Here is a 24,941-nt window from a genome sequence, read left to right as displayed (position 1 = left end):
CTCAAATGCTATGGAACAACTTGTTACCACTCCCACAAAAGGGGAAAACATGCTGGACCTGATCATCACCAACATGGGGACTCTATGCTCCAGACCAGAAGTGTATCCCTCACTGGTAAGATCAGACCATAAACTAATCTCACTGGATATTCACATCCCGACCCCACCCCCTGCCCAGAAAACCACAGTGAAAAACTTCTCTAAAGCAAATTTCACATTCCTCAAAACTGAGGTGGAATCCTTCAAAGCCCCCGGGCCTGTGGAAAATACGGCCCAGACCGCAGAATCCTTTATAAACGCATTCTATGAACACCTTCAGGAATGCATGGATCATGCGATCCCAAATAAAACCAAGACCCAATCCTCCAAAGGCAGACGTCCTGTCTGGTGGACCCCAACCATAAACAAAACTATACAATAGAAGGAGGAAGTTACTAAATGATAGAGAAAAATCCCAAAAAGGGAAGGCATCACTGATCAGTATTAGCAAAAAACTACGGGCACACATAAAATTGTCTAAGGCCAGCTTAGAGACAAAAAATGCACAGGACACTAAGGATAAATCACAAGGCTTTCTTTAGTTATGTTAGGAACCTGGGTGGCAATTCCCAGATATGCTCAGAATTAGTCCAAAATGACAAAAAATACACCGAACCCACAGACATTGCCAACATCCTAGCTGACAGGTTCAGCGCAAACTTCTCCCCCCCCCTCCCCACCAAAAGGGCAAATATCTATCCCAGCAGAGTGCTGCCCCCCTAACATCTCAGATGCTCAGGTAAGAGCCGCCCTCTCCAAAGCAAAAAAACACAGCATCAATGGGACCAGATGGTGTCCCGGGCTGCATCCTACATGAACTCCCAAGAAGAGCTAAACCCAAACATAAAACTACCGTTCAATCTCAGCCTTACTACAGGATATGTGCCCAAAGAGTGGCGTACAGCAACAGTGGTCCCTCTCCATAAAGGTGGTGCCTCAACAGATCCTGGAAACTATCGCCCCATAAGCCTGACTAGCTTGGTCTGCAAAGCTATGGAAAGGATCATCATGGACCTCATAAATAAAGATATTGGGGACCTACAAACACTGGATCCTACCCAGTTCGGCTTTGTTAAGGGCAGATCCTGCTTCTTAAACTTGGTTGATTTCTTTGAAACAGTCACCAAGGCAATTGACGAGGGGAAGGTGTTCCACACAGCCTACCTGGACCTCACAAAAGCCTTCGATACAATACCCCACTCGGGCATTATAGATAAGCTCACCAGCTTAAATATAAACCCCTATGTCACTAGATGGATTGCAAACTGGCTCAAGGACAGAACCCACATGGTTAGAATTGCTGGAGCCATGTCAGACTCCAAACCAGTTACAAGTGGTGTCCCACAAGGCTCAGTCCTGGGACCTCTCTTTTTCGGTATATATTTCTCGGAGGTACAGGCCAACACGGAAGGACTGTAGCTGACCAAGTTCGCAGATGACTGCAAACTGGGTGCCATAATCGACTCTCCAGCAGACACAAGCATCCTCCAAAAGGGCCTCATAGAAACAGACAACTGGTGCCAGAGCCATGGCCTCAAGCTAAATGCCAAAAAGTGTATAGTCATCCCCTTTGGCAAAAACAAAGTGCCCACAAATTACCACATAGGTGGTAATCCATTAAGTACAGAAGAAGTAATTAGGGACCTGGGGACCCAAGTTGACAGCAATCTCACATTTGACAACCACGTGGCCAAAGTGGTTAGAAAAACATTTTATATAGCCCACCTAATCATGAAGGGATTCGCATCTAGATCAGGGGAGGTCATCGTGCCTCTTTACTCATCCCTCATCAGGCCCGTAATGGAGTACAATGCCCCTTTTGGGATGTACCTTACCAGACACCTGCAGCAACTGGAAAGACCCCAAAAGTACCTCATCAAGAGGATCAAAGGGCTCAAACAGATGCCATATGCTGCCCGGATAAAGAAACTCCCGCTCTACTCAGTGGCATACCGCCTGTTCAGAGGCGATCTGTGCCTGACGTATAAAGCCATGTCCAACCTGGAATTAATTGACATGCTGCACATCAGAAAATCCAAATCCCATCGAGCTACGCGCTCAAGAGCCTCAGCACTGAAATAAATAGGACATGCTGGAGGGACAGATTCATAACCCAGAGGCTCCCTTCACTCTGCCTAACATGCACTGGGATTTTATTCCAGAGTCCAAAACAAACACAGAAACTTCTTTTTTGGACAGTGAGATGGAAGCAACGCCAATGAGGAGATAATAACAGCTGTTACAGGACAAACCTTCACTGCTAGGCAAAACTGCTACAACTTGCTGGAACACCACCACAACGTACCACACTGTAAAGTCCTTTATTTACCTAGGTTTCGTTCGTTCCTACGAACTTCATCAGAATACAATCAACAAATTTTCCACCACATTTTTATACTATTTTAAATCTTCTAAATTGGTTAAGTGATATCAATTCCCTTTGTTCATTCCATTAATTATTTCATTCCTTAAAGGGATACCAAATTTTACTTATAAAATGGTGGTATACATTAAAATCTGCTCCAAAACACCGATACATTGTGTAACTTATTTACATTTAAAAACTTTAACATATCCTAAAACATTACAATAATATGTTTCTATACATAACCATTGATATGATATATGTACAACATATGAATACAATTTAAAACTTATAACTACATAAATAATACAAACCAGTCATGGTGATACTTCTGTATATATTTTAAACTATAATGTAACTAAACACCAAATTTTATAATTTTTAAATTGTTATATCAAATACAATCCTGCATAAATAATAATAATGACAATACTATATGAATGTAATATGTATAAATTGTATAAATTGTGTATTTACACATATTATACTCCATATATAATACAATACATGCAATAATATGAATTATATTACCTGTACCCATATAAAACATATTACTATCAAAAGTGTATATATATATATATATATATATATATATATATATATATATATATATATATATATCAATAATTAGTGACCTCAATGAACCCACATGTATATACTATGTACCATTTATTTTATTTATCCTTAATAGTGGCATAATCGTAAAATATTCATTCAACCCCAGAGGATTGTATGAATTCAACTGAAGTTGCCATCTTAACTCTTCCATATCTAAATGGTATTTGGTAATCTTCCCTTGCTGATAATATTGTATTTGACTAACAACACAAAACTTAAATTTATGATGTACATTATCAATAACATGCCTAGCTAAAGCATTTGTGGTTTTACGATGTTGTATATCTAAAATATATGTTCTTTTACTCGTTCCCTAAAATGCCTATTAGTTTTTCCTACATAAAAGGCTTTACACTGTTGACATAAGGACAAATACACAACATTTAATGTATAACAATTATAATGCCCATTTACATTGATTCTGCAACCATTTACCATCATCTCCATACCTGTACATTTTATATGACTACATACAGTACATTTTCCACATTTATAATTTCCTTTGATCCTATTAATACATTTGTCCTTCCTTCATCTTCAAATAAATTTTTAAATGGACTTTTTCTATAAACAAATTTTAATGATCCCTGAAAAATTGTTTCCAAGTTCTTTCATTTGCCAACATATTCCAATTTTTTCTCACTATTGATTCTATGTTTTTATACGAGTCATAAGTAGTTATATATAAAGGAACATTATTATATTTGTTTCCAGTATTAGGTGTATTTATAATTTTCATTTGATTAGAAATTCCAGATATTAATATTGACGTATATATACCATGTTTCCTTTTTTCTTTCACTTCATTGTATATATTCTCACAAAACTGTTTGGGATAACCCCTGTTTGTAAAAAGTTTTATTATATATTGTAATTCGTTTAGAAAATCCTGCTCATCGCTTACCATTCTGGCAGCCCTGACCATCTGCCCTTTGACAATGGCTTTTTTCAGATGGTCAGGGTGCCAGCTATTAAAATGTAAATACGCATTTGAAAATGTGGATTTCCTATGAATTTTCGTTTTCAAACTTTTTGTTTCTCTATTATATACAATATTCACATCTAAATAGGTAATATCATCATTACTAATGTGATAAGTGAATTTTAAAAATCTAACAGTTGTGTTAATATATTCCAAAAAAGACTAATGTTTTTCTATCATAATTCCAAATGATAAAAATATCATCAATATATCTGGTGTACATCCTAATATACTGATAGCATTCTGATTGAAACAAATAATTGTTTTCCCAATAACTCATGATGAAGTTAGCATACATCGGGGCACATGGTGCCCCCATTGCTATTCCACTTATTTGCTGATAATAACACCCTTCAAAATACAGAAAATTATTATTTAAAACAATTTCCATCAGGTTGATCAATGTATTAATTTTTTCCTGTTCGTATAAATGTGTCTCAAACAATTGTTCTTCGAGCCATATTAAACCTATATCATTTGGAATACATGTAAAAAGGTTGCAGACATCAATAGTTACAAAAATATATTCACTTTCCATTTTAATTTCTTTAAGTCTACTTAAAAAAATCCCATGAATCTTTAGTGATATACGTAAATCTTGCCATACTCTCCTTAAAGAAATAGTCTAAATAATGACTTATATAACATGTTTTACTTCTTTTCCCGTCTACTATGGGTCGAAACTGAAGATTATTGAGGCCTTTGTGTATCTTTGGAATACCAAAGATACCACTTATTATTGGATATTCATTATATAAATAATCATGTTCTTTCTCAGATATTTCACCTTGATATAACATATCATCCAATAACACGTCTACTCTCTTAAAGGCTATATTAACTTGATTTTTACTCACTTCCACATAGGAATTACCCAATAACATATTAGTCATATATGTACTATAATCATTACTATCAATAATGACCATACCATTGCCTTTATCTGGCCTCATAATCCTTACATTCATATTATTACTTATTTCTTCAAAAAGAAGTTGTTCTTCATTTGTCATATTAAATGTAATTTATTTTTATATGTTTTATGAAACATTCTTACATCATATTCACTTATTTTTTCAAACATAGCTATATCTTCATTCATGGGCGGATTAAATAGACTAGGTTTAGTGAACGTATTACATTGTTCATTTTGGCCTTCCATTTTGTTCTGAAAAAATACTTTTAAATTTAATTTTCGTGTGAATAATTTTAAGTCTAGTATGGATTCCACTAGACTACCTTTTTTACAAGGGACAAAATTAAACCCTTTTGAAAACAATTTAACATGCTTTCCATTAATAGTTAACGTGGAATAATTAAACACTCTAAAATCTTGATTCTCATTGGTCACTATAATTGGATTACTTAAAAAATCATGTTCCGTAATATTAATAACATTTTCACCATCAGCTATAGTACTTTACACCATGACATGTGTATTCAAATCCTTGTTAGATTGAATGTAGTTATCTGGGTTACAATCTATAAAACAATTGACTTCATTATGTTGTTCCATGTTACGCCATCCATATTCACATATTTGCTCAGTCGTATTTTGTTCCATAGCCCCACCTTTGTTATTTTCATCATTACTCGTCATATCATCATATTCATGTATACTCAGATTCAATAGTTCATCATCTACAAAACTATTTAAAACTTCTTGATTCTTTTCTACACAGATAATAAAGATTGTTCACATGCATTCATGGCAACATTGAAACTGGAACTAGATACACAAGTAGTAACATTGTTGACAGAATGTGTTATAGTACATAATGAATGATTCACCATACTTTCATTGTTAAAATAACTACACAATGTATTGTGGCTAGGCGTACTCACATTTGCTGTTATATTGTTCACATATTGAAAGTCAGTGACATCATTTAGTTCATAATAATTACTGCTGCACGATTTCCTAAGTGCTGGCCTCTGATAACCTTTAACTTCCGCTTCCAACCTTGCGTGTAATTTCCCAAAAAAGTCTTTTTAGGTTTCGCTCCTTTTTGATAGTATTCTTGTTGGTTGGCATAGTCAATTTGATTTTTAAGTCGATCAGATCTCCTGACGCCCTCAGCAGTTATGTTTTCATTATCATTTTGAACTTCGGTCTCGTCTTCACCTTCGTAAGGCGGATTGACGTCATCCACAACTTCCGCTATAAACGCTTGTGTTCTGTTGCCATGGTGCTTGTCGTTTTTAATGAGAGATTTAGGATATGCTTGTTTAAGAGCATATCTGTTGGTGTCTCTTTGTATTTTCAAATTTTTCTTTTGAAAAAGGATGTCACAACTGTGTGTGACATCTGTAATGATATGCGAGTAGTGATCGTAGTACTGGTCAAATAAAAGATCTTTGGAAATGTCTCTATTAAGGACTTCTAATTGATTAAGAAAGTCTTCAATTTTAAGTTTATTATATTTGACCATTATCTCCATAAGTTGAATACCGCAAGTGTCAAAAAAGGCATGAAGTTCATTTAACATGTTTTCCTGTTGTTCACTGCCATTTGGATATCTCCAAAGGCGTAGCCCTTTCGGAACAATACCCAACTCTATATTACGGGCCAAATAGCTGTTCTCTAACTGAATTCTTTTGAGCTTAAACAATTTGATTTCAAACAGTTTTAACATTTCATGCATAGATTTGGAATGAGCCGTAACATCCACTTCTGTACGTGGTGGAGAATGTGCACCATGAAAGCTATACTTGTTAGTTTTCAAAAAGTCAATATCTTTAATTTCATGCGTGTGGCAACGTTTATCAGAATTACCTTGCATTGTTCTCATAGGTGGTGTAGGTTGCGTTAGGGGTAAGCCCAAGCTATCCCCTGAGTTATTTACTCCTTCCGCCTCTTTTGTAAGTATTTGTTGAATGAGAACCGAATGTTCTCTTAAGGTTTCCTGTATTTGCTGCAACAAACTCCCGACATCCGCCGACCCACTCTCGCCAGCCATAAAAAAACAGTAACCAAAACAAACACAGAAACTTCTTTTTTGGACAGCGAGATGGAAGCAATGCCAATGAGGAGATAATAACAGCTGTTACAGGACAAACCTTCACAGCTAGGCAAAACTGCTACAACTTGCTGGAACACCACCACAACGTACCACACTGTAAAGTCCTTTATTTACCTAGGTTTCGTTCGTACCTACGAACTTCATCAGAATACAAATTTTCCACCACATTTTTATACTATTTTAAATCTTCTAAATTGATTAATTGATATCAATTCCCTTTGTTCATTCCATTAATTATTTCATTCCTTAAAGGGATACCAAATTTTACTTATAAAATGGTGGTATACATTAAAATCTGCACCTCAGAAAATCCAAATCCCATAGAGCTACGCATTCGAGAGACTTTGAACATCAGCACTGAAATGAATAGGACATGCTGGAGGGACAGATTCATAACCCAGAGGCTCCCTTCACTCTGGAATAAAATCCCAGTCCAGGTTAGGCAGAGTCCCTCATTGACGCTCTTCAAGAGGAATCTTGATGAGTGGATGGGAGATCGCAGGTTTACCCCGGGTATCACTTCTGTGTCACTGTTAGACAGAGGCACAGTATACTAACCTCGAAAAAGGGCATAGCAAAATAAATTTAAAATGGGTGGCGAAAGCCAAACACATTCTGGATAGGCTTATAAATGCCCTAGGGCAGATAGCCTAGTATGAACCTATGAAGTGTACATGAGAAAAAAAATTCAATCCAGAATAACATATACTTCCCAATGCTTTAACCTCTTCAAAAATGTTTTGAGCAGTAATACAAACACAAGCACCAAAAAGGCAAACACAATTTGAGCACGTAAAAACACTTCCCCAATCTTTAAATTAAAATTTTAGTTAAAATGCCCCTCAAGCATAAAAGCCTCAGCCTTCAATAAGCCTCATTCGAGAAACAGCAAACGTGATATTAATAAATTACCAGTATACAATACAGTAGATTCTCAATTATCCGAACTAATTGGGACCTAGGGTAGTTCCAAACATATAATTGGAACAGATAAAAAAAAACTAAAACTTTTCTGCATGCAGGAATATACTTTTCAACCATTCAGCGATTCCAGTGGACAATAAAGAATATTTTTCACACATGAGCTGGCTACAAGCTCAAAAAACATGCTCAAGTGAATACATATAATGTTTACATACTCAGACTTTATGGATTTTTCCTACCCAGAAACTTTGGAAGGCTGGTTCTTTTAATTGACTCTACTGTACTGGGATGTGCCCTTTCCTCACGTTTGTTGTGGTCTCCAAACTGGTATATACAATTAGGAGAGGTGCAGCAAATTTGCTTCCCTGCATAAAATAAATACTTTACTTTCAATACTCATGGCCAATGGTTTATGCAACTATTGGGTGGCTATCCAGCAAACCTAGCTGCCATCACCTGAATGCTTAACAGCTGTTTAAGAGTAAATAGTAAGGGTGTTCTTGTTTGTTAGTTGCGACTAAACTGTGGAAATATTCCTTATACTTTGTGAAGAGGCTGATGGTGCTACATAAATCACTACCCCCACTGGGTAAAACTATAAGAGGTGTATGAAAACTGCACAAATTGCACTGAAAGGCTCGTTTTGGGTTCAATCCAAAGTGAGTAAAATCCTTGGTAGAAAGTGATTGTAGGTATGATCTGCACCTTACACAGTGTGGAACTTATATGGGTTATCAGATCTCTATTATTACCCAATGCAGCAATGCACATTTTCTGTGCACACACTCAAGGCCAATTAGCATTTGCAGTTTTAAGCAGCGGAAGTGGTGGGAATCAAACCCCATACTGTTGGTTCTGTAACACATTCACATATGGAAGACAGTGAAGTGCGAGTTCTGTAACCCCTGTCCATCACAATGACATCAGTATAATCACGTCCTACTACTGACTTCTGTCTACACCTTCTCAGCCTGTTCTTGTCTATTTGCCATGAAACCCTACACTTGTACATTCAAGTGGTACTGTAATGAAAGGCAAAACAGCCCTGACACAGGAAAGTTGGCCATGCAGTCATACACTGGACACCCTTTCTACATGTAGGCCAGTAACAATCCATATGTGAACTAGTCAAGACAAAAAACAGTACAGGACACTGCATCTTTCAAAAGTTGCATTCTCATGCTTACTAGTTCTGTGACTTACTACAAGTGTTTTGTGCTATTCCAAGTGTTGGGGGCAGGGACAAAGGTTTGTCTTGTGGAGAACTTCTGCAGTAGCACAAGTCTCATCTGACGCTGAATGAGTGTTTGGGAGTTTCTAATATTAATGCAAAGTCTCTCGTCTGCAGCTAATAGTGCAGCTTGTTATGGAAATAAAGTGGAGTTGACAGTCATAAAACTGCTAATCAAATATTGACCACTATTCTTGGGCAATGGTCTCTTAATCATTTGCCATCAGAAGCAGCAACAAAGGACAATTTACTTATAGCTGAGGTTTAAACGAAGAGGCCATGCCATCTTCTAAAGATAATGAAAGACAGTATCTGGGATTCCCTGAATGCACCATTTGCTGTAACAAAAACTAGAGGAGGCAAAATAACATCATACTGCCAGAAGCTGAAGGCTTGGCATCCAGTAATGTGAAAAAATAAAGACTTTCAGATCAACTACATGGTTAATTTCTTCATAAAAGCACAAGTTGCAAGCAACACAAAATTCCTGTCATCGTTGACAGAGAAACACAGAATGTTATTGGTTAGGACAAGACAGACATATGAACAAAAAGTTTGGGATGCATTCCATTTGCCTCTAAATAAGCTTGCGCATTTTGACACAGGAAAATATGTATTTTTTTTTAAGCATACATGGAATAATGATTCTGTACTTATAACTAAATCAAACTTAACTCCAAGGAAAAGGTCAGCATGCATGAACACATGATTTCATCCATCCAGAAAACAGAACTGCTGCAAATCAGTTACTGCAAAAGAAAGCTGTTTACCTTACAACATTACAGACTTGGGAGAAAGTGAAATATAACAAGTACCACAGATGACCTGCCACACTGACAGGTTTGAATGGTATGCAGATTAAGGGAAATCTTTGTAGTTTCATAAAGTTTATAAATCCCTTTGTCGAGATCAAACCATGACTTGGAATGCAAGAGGGAACACCCTAACCTGCAGAATCAATGAGGTTTAGAACACACTTTCAAAACAATAAATTATTTCCTAACTATGAATCATATCCCACTAACACTTGCACTTCGTTATAGCTCATTATTTGGCAGTCAAAATACAGTTATTTTCTCAGACAAAATCAAGTCAAAAATACAGAACTCATCTTTTGGACATTTACCAGGTCCCCAGTAAGACTCCCCACTGGCACAGCTATAGGGTCCAGGTCTCAGCCTAACTGGGCAAGCTAGAACTTCCAGTACCCTCTCTGTCCAACCAGTGCTTCGTGTCCCTGCCAAGTTGCTGACAACACACACACGGAGATAAGTATTTATACAACTTCAGACACTCCTGGGAAAGGCTGACACAGATTCTCCAACTGTGTCCCTTTACCCAGACTATACGGTAGTAATTACTGCCACCACCCAGTTAATAATATCAGCTACTAACAGGCCCTTAAAAGGGTGCCCAATTATTACGGTGCAATATTATCCAATGGTAATGTGACTATTCAGTCCAAGTCTTACTGGAAAGGCTTAGACAGTAAACTCTATAAATATATAATGTACTCTAAAGCATAATTTATCTCTACACAAAACAGCCACAGGTAGAAGGTTTCAAAAATATTTAATAATCAAAACGACAAAACTACTACACCACAGAGATATCCAAGAGTTCAGAGATCACACAGAAACTAATAATACAGTAGGACAGGCCTGATTTCACAGAAAAATACCCAATTAATCTTTACTACCTTTAACTATTCCTACAAGAACTCACAGTGCTAAAACTTACATGTGAGCACAAGGCAGAGTGCCGATACGTTAGAGGTCCAAATCAAAATGCCTTTTTGGTCTTGTGAGAAATAGTACTTAAACATTACTAACAAACATGTCTCCAAGGCCCTCCCAAAGTTACATCACTTTTGACACTTAGGTTTTCCCAGTATTCATGTTGCATCATCTTAACACCTGGTCTGAGTTCAAAGGTTAACAGAAACTCCATTTATATTACTTAGCAAGCCAACACCTGCACAGGAGAATAAAACACTAAAAGGCATTTCACATATACATTCTAGCAATCAGTCCTTCGTTAACACAATAGACAGAATGTCTTCAGCCAGCTTTAAAGATCAAAGAATGTCATAAAATCATTTCAATTTCAAAAGACACATTTGAAAGGCTTGACAAACAGCAAAGGAGGCAATGTTGTAACAATCTTGAAGTTCACATTTTTACAGTGCTTTTCTTTCATTTAAAAACACACGCCTGTATTTTACATTTATACAAATGATAGAATTTCTATTTGACTAGGTTGGCAGCCTTCGCCTGTCTCTCCCCAATTGTCACAGTGCTACACTTAGATTTGGCTAAAGTGATCATTGTAGTCCCTCAAGCAGTTTTTGTATTTTAAATTCCAAAAGACATCTTTTAGACGTTTAATAAGAACACTTTCAAAACTACAATACTGTTGATTTGACAATTACACAATTAAATACACATTTCCTTAAAATGTCTGCATGACTAGCAAAACTGCAATGCACCCTTGTGGCTGCTTAGGCAATTGCCCCTTTGAGGCTTGAAGTTGGGCAGGCTCAGAGGCAAAAATTATATAACATCAGTTGAATATTTTTTTTCCTTGATATGCCAACAGAAAAAAAAATCCAACATTCACGCCACACATTTACTGACTTAACAACTGGTGCAGTTTTTAACATAATTTAAGTTGAGTTTTGTCCCCAACCTACACTACTGTCAGCCGACAGCAAGTCCCTCTCTCAGCCAATTGGCCCATTCGCTTCCCATTCATCAGGTAAAGGGAAGACTGAAAGGGCGGCCATTTTGTGCATTTTATTTTTGCCCCAATCCCATGAAGCAAGCTCAGAAACATACCCAAGTTGAGCATGTAATGGGATACCACTTACTTCCTCAAGTAAGGTATCTCTCAGACCTAACCCAGGTTCCCATATGATCTCTAGGGGACTCTACCAAGGGCCCAAAGACCCCCAACCAAAAAAGGCAATCTGGAAATATTGCACCACCCCACCAGCTCCAAGTGCCCAAAATGATACTTAAATTTGGATTGCCGAGATCATAACCACAGCTTCTTCCTCTATACCAACAGAGCTAGCAAATAAAATGTATTACTTCTTGTCAAAAAGGCATACACATGTACAGATTTTGTTTTTGCGCCATATTCCTGCATATCACTCTCCCCAAATGCTGCACTTCTAAGCAGTATTTGGGCCTCCTGCAGTAATGCTGCATTCTAGAAAAAAAGCATACAGTGCATGAACTACTAATGGATGTCTGCATCTCCAACCCATACATACTCTTTGTCTTGCACCATGTTCTTATCAAGGCGAACACCATGATTATGTTGCTCTTCTACCACTGGATTTAGATGGTCTTGAGTAAAAACACAGGAAAATAACAAAGACAGTGCAACGACTAGCACACAGCTCAGGGATATTCTGGAATTAAGAAAAAACATCTTGGATAACCTAAAAACAAGAAAAAAAAAGTGTTATGTTAGTTTTATAATTCTCTTAATGGTACACTCCAAGAACACAACAGTAAAATAACAGGTTGACTACATAGACATGTTGAACTGGACATTTCTGGCCGATATACAATAAGGTCTTTCATGAAAAATGTTTCACATCAAAGCTCATAAAATTAAATCTAACACTATCTTCTAAACAGCTTCTACCACTTACTGCAAAATAAGGCGACATTTTTGCCTTTCTCATTTTTTTTCCTATGTCCAATATCCATGTGGCAACATTTTTTTTTTCAAACATTACACATTAAAATGTTGAGACAGCAGACGTGTTTTCAGACCTGTGGCACTGGAATAGTCTAGTCTAAAGAAAAAACATACTGCACAAGCACTTTCACTCCGTTTCCTGGAGAGTTTGGGTGAGGAGGGATAGACAGAGTACCCTGCCACTCCATACAGGAATGACTTCCTGACTAAATCCATAATTCAGAAAGCAGGCAAAGATGCCATCATGATTGCAGTCCCCACCAAAACTATAAGGAGCTAAAATGTAAACTGAGTAAATCAATCACATTTCTGAAACGAACAAAAACATGTAGAACAGAGTGCGTGTGCTGTGTCTAAGAAGCATTTTAAGGACTGAACATGCATATAAATGCAGAGTACGTCCTAACCTCCGGGCCATTTTGAGAGTGCAGCCAGAGAGTAAGCATGTATGATTGTAATAACTAGTTTGTATACAAGTTCACCCAAGTTAAAGTTAATAAGCCTCAATCCTGAGGTGTTTGTACATAATAAAGCTGCTTGAACAGAACCCACAAAGTCTTGTCCATTATATCCAAACTAGACAAACGACATGGTGTCAGAACTGGGATTCCAGAGACTGTTTTCCAGAGCTATGAGGTAGAGGGTTAACAGTGAAGGTAAACTAAAAGAAACAAGCATGAATAAAAAGGAGGAGAGAGACTTGCATAAACAGTTTATTTTATAAAACAAACAGCATTACAAAGGCACAGACCACATTATTAAACAAGCGAGAGGTACAAAAAGTTTGTTGATCAAATGTTTAAAATTAAGAGACTGGATAAAACTAGCATCAGAAGATTACATATGGGTTTGGAATTACAAAAAAATGGGCATGTTTAGGACTGCATGTTTTTTGGCAAGTGCCTTTACATTTGATTGAAGCTCTAAATAGCATAACCAGAGTTATTCGAAGTGCTTACAGTGTGGGCTTATTACTGTGCATGTATTCCGAACAGTTTGTGCGCAAAGTGCTACTATTCTGTGAAGTAAAGTCAAAGTACAGCAATTTCAAAAATTTTCTTGTGCTGGTTGTATCTACTGGTAGACTGTCGCCATTACAGAGCGTTTCTTGCACTGTACAGAATTGTCTAGCAAAGTACCACCATTTTGGAGAAGTTTGTGTGCAGTGTACTGTTACTTCGAAATGTTTCTCACTATGAGCTCCTTCTGCCCAGTTCATTCTCACAGTTTTGAAATGTTTCTTACACGGAGGAGAGGTCATTTCTTGCTGTACAATACTTTCAAGAGTATTACAGTGCCCAAGAGACTTACTTCACATTGCAAAATCCTTCACTGGTATGTGTTAATATGGCAGACTGATTTTGAAAGCCCTCACCGCTTGTATTTGATCAGAATATTGCACAGAATTGGAGAATATTTGAGCAAGATATTTTTATAAAAGCAGCGTATTCTGATAAAGATACATGCACCAGGGCATTCATTTTACTAAACCTAGCTGGGTCAGAGGCCACAGAGAGAGCGCGTTGTGTGTATGCAGTCTTAGATTAGGTGTATGCAGTCTTAGATTAGGGACCTTCATTTTTAAAAGAAGTTCTCGGGTATTATGCAGACTAAAAGATAAAATATGTAGTATCAGACATGCGTGCAGTTTCAGAGAAAGGAAAGAACATGAAGTGTGCAGAAAATACAGACATACAGAAGGCATCTTTCCCTTGAGAAAATCTTGCCAGCTACAGATTGTTCCTTAATTCTTCGCCACAGCAGATGAACTGTTTCCATTTCTTCCTTTATTCCAGATTGTTCCTTAATTGGATGTTAAAGACAGCACATGAGGGAGAATTAGAAGTTATGTACTTACCATAACATTCCATCTGAGTAGGTGTATTCATTTGTCTGCAACCTGTGGGTATGGATCAGATATCGGATCCGAACCAGCATGGTTTATCCAGCTATGGATCTGAGCTCCTAGCTCCTCCCCTCACCCATAATGCCCTGCTCTCCCTACATGACCTCAGATCGAGTTTGCCCTGTATCAAATACCCTAATAAAGGGTAACACACTCTATGCAGGAAACTGACAAGGCCAGGGGGATAGGAGGGCGGGATGGTTGCAGACAAATGAATACACCTACTCAGATGGAACGTTATGGTAAGTACATAACTTCTAAATCTGAAGTAGGAGATTCATTTATTTGTCAGCAACCTGTGGGACAGAGTCCCCAGCTACCTGAATCTTGGGCGGCCGTCATGGAAGGATATTCCGGAGCACCGCGGAGCCAAAGGATGCTCTACCTCTAGACGTGATATCCAGCTTGTAATGAGAAATAAAGGTATGAGATGGAGCCCAAGTGGCTGCTGAACAAATGTCATCCAGAGGTATCCTAGCCTTAAAGGCTGCTGAGGTAGAAACGGACCGGGTTGAATGAGCATGAACTACGTCCGGTGCGGGCCTCCCAGAAGTTGGTAAGCTAATAAAATACACTGGGAAATCCATCGTGACAAGGAGACTTTTGAAATTGGTTTACCCAGATTAAATCTGGCAAAGGAAACGAACAACTGATCGGATTGCCTGTGACCAGCTGTCCTGTTAAGATAAAAACGACGCTGTCCGTGAACATCCAATGAATGCAGCTTGTATTCGCCTTTGTTCTGATAATTAGGAAAGAAAACGGGGAGGTTGATGGACTGATTAATGTTTGCTTCCGAAGCTACCTTAGGGAGGAAAGAGGGATTGATCCTGAGGTACACCCGGTCCGGATGGAAGATCAAGTAAGGCGGCTTTATGGAAAGGGCTTGAAGTTCCGAAACTCTTTTGGCTGAAGTAATGGCTACCAAAAATGCAGTCTTAAGAGATAATTTTAGATCTACAGTGGCCGCAGGCTCGAAGGGGGGAGCGGTCAAGACCTGAAGAACCAAAGAAAGATCCCATGGTGGAACCGCCTGTTTGACTGGGGGTCTAAGCAGAAAGGTGCCTTTTAGGAAGATTTTACATAACTTGGCAGACATAAGAGGTCCAGAGTCATGACCAACATGATAATGAGAGATGGCCGCAAGCTGTACTTTAACCGTGGAACTACTGGCGCCATCATTAAAAAGAGTGGTAAGGAAATCTAGGACCATGGGAAGGGGTACCATGAAGGGATCTAGACCTTGCCGCTCTCGCTTCCATTTACTGCGGTAAGTTTTTCTGGTAGAGGGTTTGTGCGCCGCTACCTGGATAGCCTTAACGGGAGATGAAATACCGGCAGTCCTAATTAGGAGTGGAACTGAAGCAGTTAGCTTCAGGTTGTCCAGGTTTGGAGATGGTAGGTTCGATGGGTGTGATATTAGATCCGGGATGGGATCTAGAATCCAAGGTGGATTCACCGAGTGAGACCTTAGGTAAGGGAACCAGATCTGCCGAGGCCAGAATGGGGCTATGAGGATCATTCTGCACCCCAACCAAGAGGCTTTCTGAAGAACCTGGAGCATCAGAGGAAGAGGGGGGGTATGCGTACAGAAGACCAAGCATGCACCAGAGCATCCCTCGGGGAATCCCCTGGAGGGATTAGAGCAAAAAAAACGTCGCACTTGGTGTTTAAGGGAGAAGCAAAGAGATCGCAACAAGGAGTTCCCCACCGTGCGAAGATACGTTTCGCTACTTGAGCATTGAGAGACCACTCGTACGGGGAGAGAATGGTGCGACTGAGTTTGTCCGCAAGGATGTTTGCCAGATCCGGAATATGTGTTGCGATGAGAAAGCGGTTGGTGGAGATCGCCCATTCCCACACTCTCATGGCTTCCTGACAAAGGGTAAGACCTGGTTCCCCCCTGTTTGTTGATGTACCAGACCACTGACATGTTGTCCGATTGAATCACAATTGTTTCCAGGGGAAGAAAGTCCTGCAGTGCTTGCAACGCCAAGAGCACGGCCCTCCTCTCCAGAACATTAATATGCAGGGAGGTCTCGGAGTCGTTCCACGTGCCTTTGACCGTCTGTCCCGCAAAGTGCCCCCCCGAGGCGGGATGCGTCTGTGGTCACTGTGGCAAAGGGGGGGGGTGCACAAAAGGGGCGGCCTCCTAGGAGATCCTCTGAATGGAGCCACCACAAAAGAGATCGCTTGCAAGCCTTGCTGATTGCAACGGGATGATGCAGGGGAAGAGAAAGGCAAGACCATTGTACTTGAAGTGTCCACTGAAGTACCCGCATGTTCAAGCGGTAGAAGAGAAATCGCTGCCGCCATGAACCCTAGTGCCCTCAGGACCAATTCCGCTGGAACCGAGCTGGAGTGGAGGATGGCCCGCACCTGGAGACGAAGATTCCGAATTCTGTCGGTTGTGAGGAAGGCGAGTGGAGGATGGCCCGCACCTGGAGACGAAGATTCCTAATTCTGTCGGTTGTGAGGAAGGCTCTTAACTTCCGTGTGTCTAATCTGGCACCTATGAAATCCATCAGCTGAGTAGGGGCCAGGTTGGACTTTGCTACGTTTATTGTGATACCTAGCCAGGGAGCTAGATGAAGAAAGGAGTTCCTTGCTAAAGATAGTAGATGCCTTGCTGGGGCGGTGAGAAGCCAGTCGTCCAGGTACGGAAAGACATGCACCCCCTGAAGCCTCAGGTGGGCCGCAACCACTGATAGTACTTTGGTGAACACCCTGGGGTACTTTGGTGAACACCCTGGGGGCTGTGGTGAGACCAAAGGGAAGGACCCCGAACTGGTAGTGACTGGTTCCCAGCCGGAAGCGAAGAAACCTCCTGGACCGTCTGTCCATTAGTATGTGGTAGTACGCATCCTTGAGGTCTATGGAGCACATCCAGTGATTCTCTCCCAGAAGGGGGAGGATAGATTGTAAAGTGACCATTCGGAACTTCTCCTTGGCAACTGCCAGGTTTAGTAGGGACAGATCTAAAATGGGTCCCCCGTCTTTTTTGGCACTAAAAAGAACCTGGAGTAGAACCCTGATCCGATCTGGTCTGGGGGGGATGGGCTGGATGGCCCTTTTTCTCAGCAGATAGCCAATTTCTGCTGAAACAGCCTCCCTCTGATCGGGTGGAACGTGGGGAGGGATTTTGGTTTCGGGACACGAAGAAAGGGAATTTTGTATCCTCTGGATAGGATACAGATGACCCAGTGGTCTGTTGTTATTGACTCCCATGCCGCTAGGTGCTCCGAAAAACGTCCCCCGACTGCCTCCAGAGTGGAGCAGTCGGGCAACCCCTCAGGGTTGCTGCGCGGGCCGCTCAGAGAAAGGTTCTCTGGACCCAAAATTCCTGGGAGCCCCTCTGCCCCTGGGGCGGCATCCACCCTGTCCTCCTCTGCCACGGAAGGACTGGTTGTCCGGAGCGGGTTGGGATTACTGCAACTTCCAGAACCACATCTTCTGGCCCTTTTGGTTCCTAGAGTAGGACCTCTGGGGCACAGAGAAGCGGACACCGACGGCAGACGTCTTCCCGTCCTTCTCGCTCTGGACCAAGGTGTCGCAAACCGTTTTGCCAAAGAGGGCAGAACCAAAGGGGGCGTTCGCGAAGGACGTCTTGAAGGGCTCCGTGAAATCGCAATGGCGGAGCCAGGCCTGACGTCTCGTGACTAGGCCTACTCCTGCAGATCTAGCGGCTCCCTCAGTAGCATGGGAAAGCAACCGCATAGATGGAGTGCAAAACTTTGTCCTCCTCCGACATGGACTCTGGGGGGATGCAGCGTATTCTTTAATAAGATCGCGCTGCATCCTAATAACATGTGCCAGATAGTTGAGCGCCCTCACTGAGAAGGTCGCTGAACTAAACATTCGCTTCCCCAAGCGGTCCATCATCCAAGACTCCTTGCTCGGAGGATGGACTGAGGGACTCTCCTGGGCGAGTTCCCTCTTGGTGGCTGCTGCCGTCAACATGGCATCTACCGGAGGACCCTTACTCCAGTGGGCACGGTCAGCAGGGGGGCTGAGGATCCTGTCAGGCCTTTTGGGAATTGGCTCCACGGTGTCCGGTTCCTTCCACACCCTGGTGGTAATGAGGTCCACCAGGGGGTCGGCAGGAGGGGACACCCAAGAGGTAGACTGGCCCGCTTCGAATGCCTCCAAGAACACAGACTCGTCCGAAGACTACTTTGGGGCAGACCACCCACCTCTTATACGAAGCATTTCCATGATGTCTCCAAAGGAGACATCCTCTGGGGGTGATCTTGGGGAGCCTTCCCCTTCTTCCAAGTCCGTGTCTTCAGTTAAAGACTCTGGGGGAGTCTATGTGCCTCCTTTTACACGTGTGCTTGCGAGGTGCCTCTTCGGGGGGGCTGTCCGAGGAACCCTCGCAAGCTATGTCTAGTTCCACAGGAACTGCTTGGGGCATCGAAACGGGCTGTCCCAGTGGCTGGGTGATGGAAGCCTGACCCAGAGCAGATGGAGTGCGGGACGGAGCCGAAGCAAGTGCCGGGGGTCTGGATGACCTCAACAGAGCCCACTCCACTACATCAAAAGCCGAAGGGGAGCCGGCCTCGACCAAAGGATCCGACAGTCAGCTCCCCCTCGGATCCGAGGAGTGGATCGGAGCCGAGCCCCTCGGATCTGAGGGCCCAGTGCGCTCAGACATGGACGGCGCTGAAAGCACACTGAATCCCTCAGATCCGAAACTCGGGCCAAGGCTCCGAGAGGTCAGGGTCGGATCCGAAGTAGTCAGTACTATCGGAGCAGACCCACCCCCGGCTCCGGCTCCAAGCGCTCCGAACCGGGTAGCAGGTCGGAGAAGGAGCAACGGGCTTGAAAAAGGGGGTCGAGCTCCCCCCGGGGGGGGGGGGGGCAGGAGCACTCCCATCTGCATCTGGGCCTGGATGAACCTTCGCATCATCCGGTCCAGATCGGCGTCTGAAAGACTATAAGTGGACCTCGAAGAGGCTACCGAGGTAGGCCTAGAGTACCGCCTCGAAGGAGGTCGGGTCTACTCCTCCTCAGGTCCCGGTGAAAAGGTCGGGGACTGGAGCCGAGGAGTAGGAGAACCAGTAGCTAGAGAGGCCGGAGAAGAAGCCCGCTTAGCCGGCGGGGCCAAGACGGAGGTCTCGGCCCGCCGCTTGTGGTACTTTTCTCTCTGGTCCTTCTTCCAAGCTTCCCTGTCCTCCGAACCCGTAGAGGGAGTTTGAGTCCCGGGAGGAGGAGCGGGAGCAGGAAGGGCAGGTACCGCAGGAGCGGTAACTACCAACGGGGCACAGGCCGAAGCCGAGTCCGGGGGCAAAAGTCCCGCCAAGACCAGCTTCAACCTCCGCTCCTTCAATGCCCTGGGGTTGAACCCTGCACAGATTGAACATCTAGAAGTGAGGTGTTCAACCCCAAGGCATCGAACGCACCGAGTGTGGCCATCAGCAGGGGACAGCTTATGGCCACACTCTGAGCAGTTAGAGAATATCGCCTTTGGGGCTTCTGACATTCACCTTTTTTTTTTAATAGAATTAAAAGCTAACAGGTTAACAAAGTTAACAACTCAGTCACACTATAGGCCCCAAAGACCACGCACACACAACTACGCTACCTGCGAGGGGAGGGAATTACACAAAAATTTTAGTAAAATTAACCAAAAACAGTTTAAAAGGATGGGGAACCTAACACTTTCACACAAATATACTACTTAAAAATTGAGAAAAACCCTTATTAAATAACAAAATTCCACTTAGCTGTAGGAGCTCAAAGATCAAGCTGTCACCATGAACGCGGCAAACTAGATCTGAGGTCATGTAGGGAGAGCAGGGCATTATGGGTGAGGGGAGGAGCTAGGATCCATAGCTGGATAAACCATGCCGGTTCGGATCCGATATCGGATCCATACCCACAGGTTGCTGACAAATGAATCTCCTACTTCAGATCCACGGTTAGGGGGAGTGAATGCAGTTTACAAAAGGAATAAAAAAAAAAAAAAAAATTCACTGGACTGAAGCAATATAATATACATTGTGTTCAGGATAGCAGATGAGTTATAGCAGATGAGTTAAGGTTAGCGAGTTAGTTCAACTTAACATTACAGACAAATCAAGCCTGAGCACTGAAGTCAGGTCAAAATGACAAGTTTCTGGAGACAATCAGAAAATACGTGCAGAAACTTTGAATATTTTTAGCAGCGTTGTTATTATCAATGCTGGTTAATGATGACAGTATTCAGATATTGTGAACATCTAATAAAGCCTTACTGAATGAACTACAGTGTTTGCAGAATTCATTTTTGAAAAGTACACAAAACTTTGGCCATAAAGGAGAGGAGAGAACAGCAACCGCTCAACATGAATTTGGGTAATTAAGACACTTTGGCTTCAATTGTTTCCAGTTAATTCCAGTACAGTACAACAGTCTTCCTACATGCACTAACAGTATAGGAGGGAGAAGATGAAATACCACCATATTGTTAATATGGGCCGAATCAAGGGAAGACAGTGTCTGAAGTGTAAATTCAGAGAAACGTGCAACCCCCAGACGAATATTACATTAGAGAGAGGAATTTGTTTTACACAACAGATCAGAAACCAGGGGAGACTTTTGCAGCCTATATTGCGGACCTGAGGAACAGGGCTAAAATGTGTCTGTCTGGTGACTTAAAAGAGGAGTTGATAAAGGACAAGCTTGGGTGTGGTATTAACAGTACTGCTGTGAGAAAGTTTTTGCTTAGTGATAGTGATTTAACGCTAAGCAAAGCTATTGAGATTTGTCAAATCCATGAAGTTACAGAAAGGCACACAAGTACGCTTTTAAATGAGAACATGGTTTTGGCAGGCTCCAGAGCAAATGTAGACATCATGCAAAATGTGGCAAACAGAAGCAGGCCTAAGCACATGGCCAAAACAGCCCCGAGGGAACTATGTCATTTTCCAGCATGTTCTAAGACCAGTTCCATTAAAGGGGCATGCACAGTGCAGTCAGCGTGAATCAGCAAAATCCATATCTAGCTTTATAGTTAACTGGTTACAACTGTGGTGCCAATCATGAGTCTAAAAGACAGAAATGCCTGGCATTTGGTCAGCAATGCCTCAAGGGCAAAAAAAAAAAAAACATTGGCACAAAAGTTGTGCAAATCAAGTAAACCTCACACAGTTATAAAGGGTCACTCAGAGCAAGTTGATCATATAGAGAGCTGCAGTTCTACTTTCTATGTAGATGGTGTATCAGTAATTGGTGAAGAGGTTGATGCAGCACATTTGTTGGCAAAGTATTTTGTACTGTCTAGATCAAGGTTAAAGCCACAGAGCTCAAAAGTAGACACTGGTTCAAAAGTGTAATGTTATGTCAGCAGACATTTGCTAAAGTGAGAGCTAATGACCAACTCAATGTGGCTCGTAGTGCGAAACTTGTTGATTACGAAGATGAAGAAATTCAAACCGAAGGGTCAGTAGTGCTTTTGTGTTATTTGGCTAACAACGCTTACAGCCTGTTATTCTATGTAGGCCCGAAGACCTATGCAGTCATTATTGGGTCACAGAGACAGTTTAAGAATGTATCTGCTTTCTTTTACCAAGGTAATCACATAAGCATATATCCTAGTTCCAAACTTTTCTGAAGATATTTTTTTCAGAATATGCAGATCTTTGAGATGACAAGTTGGGCAAACTTCCAGTTGTGTATTCTATGAAGTTAGACCCAGTGGTCACTCCAGTGATCAGACCAGCAAGAAAAGTTCCGATAGATATGCAGGATAAAGTTAAAGCTCAGTTTGCTAAAATGGTGCAGTAAGGTGTAATTTGTCCAGTCACAGAACCAACTGAATGGGTGGCGCTCGTGGTAGAAGCCCACAAAGGCTCAGACGAAATCAGAATATGTATTGACACAATTGAACAAAGCATTAAAGACACCAGATCATCCAATGCGTACAGTCAAAGAAGTCACAGCCCCAATACAATGCCACTTTTTTTTCTGTCTTGGATGCAAAAAGTTCATTTTGAAAAGTGATGCTGGATCGCAAATCTTCAGTACAGACTTTCAGTACCTGGTTTGGCAGATTCCCAAGGATGCCACATGGAATAAATTCTGCAAGTTGAGCAATGGAGAAGATTTTTTCAGGTTATCCTTGTGCCATAATAGAGGATTTATTGGTTGGAGGCAATGGTGAAGCAGAGCATGACAGAAATCGTGTGAGTTCCAGAAAGAGCACGCAAAGTGAACTTAAAGCTCAATCCTCTATAGTGCAAATTCAGACCACCAGAAGTTACATATGCAGGCCATTTACCAGTACTGGCTTGAAACCAGACTGTCCAAGCAAGCAACTATTCTTGAGATGCCATCACCTGATAATGTTCAAGCTCTACAGCATTTTCTTGGCACAATCAACTATTTAGGCAAATTTATACCAGTCTTCAGTGAGTTAATAGCACCTTTTTGAGAGGGGACATGCAAAAATGTTACATGGTCTTGGTTGGAACAGCACCAGAGAGCATTTGAAGACCTCAAACGGAAAACTACCACCCCACCTACATTAGGATACTAAGCCAGTCAAGCCAGTAATTCTTTCCTGTGATGCTTCAAAATTTGGTCTTGGCGCAGTTATTCTTCAAGAAGGCAGACTTTTAGCCTATGCATCCACAACCCTTACCCAAACAAATGCAATATGCTCAGATCAAGAATTTTGGTAATAGTATTTGCATGTTTAAAGTTTCATGATTATATCCATGGTCTAGCTACTCTGACACCGATCACCAACCTCTAGTTATTCTAAAGAAGCATACGCATTCAGCTCCAGCGAGATTACAATGAATGATGCTCAAAATTGCAAAAGTACAATTTCAAATTGGTCTATACAAAAGGCAGACTTCTTTATCTGGCTGATACTTTGTCCAAATCGCCAGCTTGACGCAGAGAATTTTGACTGACAGAATGGAAGTGCAAAATTTTTCTACCACGGAACTTGAAAGAGCTGAGAAATCATACAAAGACCGATCCAATTTTGCAAAAGCTCAACCACTACATTAATGTTGTATGGCCGTCAAAGCAATCTAGTGTACCACCAGACGTGCAAGCTTACTTTCCTTACAGAGATGAGATGTTGATGAAAGATGGCATTATTTTCAAAGGTCCTAGAATTGTTCCGGCTTCCTACAACATGAATATATCCAGATTATGCATCGTGGACACCCAGGTTACAAATCTACCAAAAAAAGGTAGAGAGCGCTAGCATTTTGGCCTTCTCTAGTAAAAGCCATTGATAAATTACTTTCTTCTTGTTCAGTATGCAATAGTACTATATCGCATTTGCAGAAAGAACCACTTCAGCTAAATCAAATTCCTGAACTACCTTGGTCAGCAGCAGCCACAGATAAAAGTGGCACAAATCAGCATTACTTAGTATTGCTAGACTTTTATTCGAACTGGTTGAAGATCAATATACTACCCAACCCAACATCCACTGCAGTTATCACTAAGTTGAAACATTATTTCTCAGTCCATGGTAGTCCACGAAAAGATATTTCTGACAATGGTACTCAATTTACTAGTCAGTTATTTCAGAAATTTGCAAGAGAATGGGACCTTGTACTAGTAGTCCAGAATATCCACAGTCAAACTAGCTGAACATGCAGTACAGAGTGCAAAGCAATTACCTGAAAAAGGTCAAAGCGTGACAATACGGACATCTTTTTGAATTTACTCAAGTCTCAGAAACATTTCGAGTGCAACCAGACAGTGAGCATGTAACGGTGTAATAGCTAGTTTGTATACAAGTTCACCTAAGTTAAAGTTAATAAGCCTAGTTTGTATACAAGTTCACCTAAGTTAAAGTTAATAAGCCTCAATCCTGATGTGTTTCTAAATAAAGCTGCCTGGATAGAATCCACAAATTCTCGTCTATTGTATCCCGACTAGACGAGCAACAAATTCCATATCCTCAAACCATTCAAATCAAATTTCAATGCCCTTATCAAAACAGAAGTACTGTGATTATTGGTCGTTAATGGCACAGTTATTAAAACATATGCTTCAAGTAGGCAAGGGGAATAGGGAGGGACTGCTTCTTAAGACAAACCTCTAATCGCAAATCTAATCCCAACATCCATATCCAATTTCATACAATTATGTTTGTAGAAACTACCAGGAAAGACTTCCCACTGGATGGC

The 24,941-nt window shown here is 41.3% G+C and overlaps 1 protein-coding gene across 2 annotated transcripts in view; it reads right to left on the bottom strand.

The window, feature by feature from the left end:
• Positions 1-24,941, bottom strand: part of MCFD2 (multiple coagulation factor deficiency 2, ER cargo receptor complex subunit) — a 134,353-nt gene that overhangs the window by 95,104 nt on the left and 14,308 nt on the right. The window contains exon 2 of one of the 2 annotated variants that reach the window (XM_044060236.1): positions 12,460-12,630. In XM_044060236.1, coding sequence (XP_043916171.1) covers positions 12,460-12,620 — 161 coding nt within the window. In that variant the 5' untranslated portion in view covers positions 12,621-12,630. Of the gene's footprint in view, positions 1-12,459; positions 12,632-24,941 lie in introns of both variants that reach the window. The other variant, XM_044060240.1, reaches the window with a different exon arrangement.

The sequence above is a fragment of the Protopterus annectens genome, chromosome 1.part0 (genome assembly GCF_019279795.1).
Source record: "Protopterus annectens isolate FY-2018-M chromosome 1.part0, PAN1.0, whole genome shotgun sequence".
Taxonomy (NCBI): Eukaryota; Metazoa; Chordata; order Ceratodontiformes; family Protopteridae; genus Protopterus; species Protopterus annectens.
Note: the sequence above shows the minus strand (reverse complement) of the source record. Positions and strands in the feature narration are given on the sequence as shown.